Here is a 3,352-nt window from a genome sequence, read left to right as displayed (position 1 = left end):
TTTTGAGCGAGCCACTTCCATTCCCAGAAAGTATCTTAGCTTCCCGAGGTTTTTAATTTCAAATTCTTTAGCCATCTCTGTTTTTAGCCTTGTGACTTCTACATCATCATCCCCAGATAAAACAATATCATCAACATAGACAATAAGAACAACAATTTTCCCTGATGTTGATCTTCTTACAAAAAGAGTGATCGAAATGTCCTTGAACATATCCCTTGTGCTTTCACAAACGTCGTGAACCTGTCAAACCAGGCCCTTGGAGACTGTTTTAGTCCGTATAGTGATTTCCTCAATCTACACACATATTTATTTTTAAATTGACTCTCAAACCCGGGAGGGGGGACTCATATTAGACTTCCTCCTCAAGTTCCCCGTTCAAAAAAGCATTTTTAACATCAAGTTGGTGTAGGGGCCAATCTTTTATTCACAGCTACTGACAGAAGCACTCGGATCGTGTTAAGTTTAGCCACAGCCAGTACTAACCCTAATTTGATCCTCCCCCCTCTGCTCCTCGCCCCCGATACTACTTCCTCTGCCCTGATAATTCCGATCGACGGTCAACACCTCGGGTCGGATCGGTTCGGGTCAGAATTAAAATCAAAATACCGGTGGCTGGTCTACCCTGGTTCAACCCGAACCGGTCCGGTTTGCTCCAGACTGATACTAACCCTAATTTGATCCTCCCCCCTCTGCTCCTCGCCCCTGATACTGCTTCCTCTGCCCTGATAATTCCGATCGACGATCAACACCTCCTCGCGGCCAGCTTGTTCCTTACGTCCGAGACCGCCGAATCTGCCGTGACCGCCACCGACTCTGCCCTGATGGTGATAGCTCCGATCGTGAATCGAAGGTTCCTCGCGGCCGGCTCCAGCTCCGATCGGATTCTGACTTGTTCCAGAATAGTGATACCCGGTTGGCAGAGGACGATTTTCCAAGGATTGTACCTGAACGTAGATATTAATTCCGGTAGGGCGTCCTGAAAACATTCCTTTACCGCTGCCCGGATTACCGTTCTCATGTCGAAACTTGAAGACCCATCAATAGACGAGGATTGAGGTTGATTCTCTTCCATAACAACTAGGTTTTCGTCACCGCACTCTGATACCATGTTAAAAAAGAGAAGAGGGAAGAGAAAACAACAGGATTACGTGGAAACCCTAGTGCAGGGAGAAAAACCACGATATAAAATCTTTTCTTATTAAAACTGATACATTAAATACACAAGGACTCACTGTATAAATAGACCGTAGGAAGCCCTAGGGGTCTTACAAAATTACATAAATGCTCCTAGGTTAAAAACCCTATTTCCAACACTAATACATTGATCAAAACATGTACAAATAGCAATTAATCAAACTTGAGGAAGTTTCCAACCAAGAAGGTAACAGACAACATTCACCACTCTAATTGTTCACATATGTTATACACTGTGGATTAAATAACTTACCTGCTTTTAGAATGACTGTGACTTTTAAGATTGTACACCCACTCGACCACTGACAATGCCTGTTTCCAACATCCCTTAGCACCAAGGGCATCCAAAATTTTAAGTAGTTGACCTTCATTAAACTGCAATCCTGACCGTATCATCATCCTTGAGAATTTCCAATCTCTCATGGAAATTGGTCTCGAACTGAGCCTGAAAATAGCAACATTGCTATCTTAAATTATCGAAAATTTCAAAATCGTCGGCAATTGTTCATAAACAACAAACCTGTCAACAAGGAAGCGAATAACCTCTCCATCGCCGCGCCTCCGTTCCATGGCGTCACGGTGGTCATTTTCACTCTCCAACCACTCTTCCTTCAGTTCCACATCGTCGTCCAAAACCCACTGCAATTCCTCGAGCTTACGAGCCTCAAACAGCTTCCTCAATTCTCTCAAACTCTCCTTCTTCAGATTATCCCGATTGTATCCCGTTCTAAAACCCGTAAGTTCTTTAAGGTTAACTCTTTCCAGTCTCTCCCAAGGCCTTCCGACCATCAAGCCACCGGCTGGTTTTGCCTCAATGGCCTTCGAGAACTCCTTGTACTCGCTTCTCAACGTCAGAAAATGAGTTTCCTCGGCGATTAGTTGCTTTTGGGACTCAGAAAGGGGTGGCGACTGATCGGCTTGTCGTTCGGTCAGTCGCTTGAGTTTGCGATTGTACTTCTGGATTTCTTTCTTGCGGAGAGAGCGGACGATTCTGGGAGTGGGATGAACACCCTTGTGGACGAGCGTTCGCTTAATTTTCTCGATATCTGGTTCAAACTTGGGTGAAGGAATTGGCGAATTTGTGCTCAAAGCTTCCATTTCCGGAAGCAAAGATTCCACAGAAATTGCTTGGGGATAAAAAGGCGCTATTGGTTTATTATATATGCCTTCTAACTGAACCCCACGCACGCAAGAGCACAAGCGTCCTCTGGATATTTAGTCTCACGAAAAATCTAAATGGGTTAAAAATACATGTTAAAGCTATACTTCTACTTCTAAGTTTGTGTCTACCCCGATCGTAAATTTAGCTCTTAAATTTTGATATACTTCTTAAATTCACTCCTCGTTTTAACTCAAAATTAAAATTTTAGAGTTTCATTAGACATAAAATTCAAATTTATAATTAGTAGCTAAATTATTTTGAAGGCATCAAGATCAATTTAATACAAATTTTAAAATTTAGAGATATTTTAAACACTTTTATAAATTCAAAGATAAATAGTAACAAACTTCAAAGTTCAATGTCTAAACTTATAATTTTATCTATAATTTATTATATATTAATTTTATAATTTAAAATTGGTTAAATTATGTCGGTATACCCCAATTGTCTAGGATATGTGGCATCTAAACTCTTTTAAGTGTAAAAAATTTTGAATTTTCACTCCAAATGTTATTGGATTAAAAAGTTTGTTAAACTATCAATTTAACTCCTGAACTTTTTTTATTGTGTGTTCAATAAGTGTTAGGGAGCCTTTTTTATTTAGTTCAATACGAAAATTTGGATTTTGTTTGATAACCATTTGATTTTTTGTTTATATTTTTTAAAAGATTAAGCCTATAAACACCTTTTCCACCTCTAAATTTCTTGTTTTATTATCTACTTCTTACCAATATTTTTAAAAATCAAACCAAAATTTGAAAACTAAGAAATTTAATTTTTTTAAACTTTTTTTTTTAGGAATTTGTCTAAGAATTCAACTCTTTTACTTAATAAAAATGCAAACTATTGTAAGAAATTAAGAGGAGGTTTTAAATTTTCAAAAACCAAATATTTATCCAGGGGCCAACTTTTAACATTTTGGTTGAGAATATAGGGACCGTTTGGGATGCTGAGTTGAGATAGGATGTATGGAGTTCATATATCTGTGGAGTTCAC

At 39.0% G+C, this 3,352-nt stretch overlaps 1 protein-coding gene across 2 annotated transcripts in view; it reads right to left on the bottom strand.

Annotated features, from left to right (window-relative positions):
• Nucleotides 1–2,343, bottom strand: part of LOC120073185 (pentatricopeptide repeat-containing protein At5g67570, chloroplastic) — an 18,114-nt gene extending 15,771 nt beyond the window's left edge. The window contains exons 1-2 of one of the 2 annotated variants that reach the window (XM_039025856.1): nt 1,715–2,343; nt 1,448–1,639 (exon numbers count right to left, since the gene is read on the bottom strand). In XM_039025856.1, the coding sequence (XP_038881784.1) occupies nt 1,448–1,639; nt 1,715–2,292 (770 nt within the window). In that variant the 5' untranslated portion in view covers nt 2,293–2,343. The remainder of the gene's footprint in view (nt 1–1,447; nt 1,640–1,714) is intronic. The other variant, XM_039025858.1, reaches the window with a different exon arrangement.
• Between the last annotated feature and the right edge of the window lie 1,009 nt (nt 2,344–3,352).

This window comes from Benincasa hispida, chromosome 3, assembly GCF_009727055.1.
Source record: "Benincasa hispida cultivar B227 chromosome 3, ASM972705v1, whole genome shotgun sequence".
NCBI classification, from domain to species: domain Eukaryota; kingdom Viridiplantae; phylum Streptophyta; class Magnoliopsida; order Cucurbitales; family Cucurbitaceae; genus Benincasa; species Benincasa hispida.
Note: the sequence above shows the minus strand (reverse complement) of the source record. Positions and strands in the feature narration are given on the sequence as shown.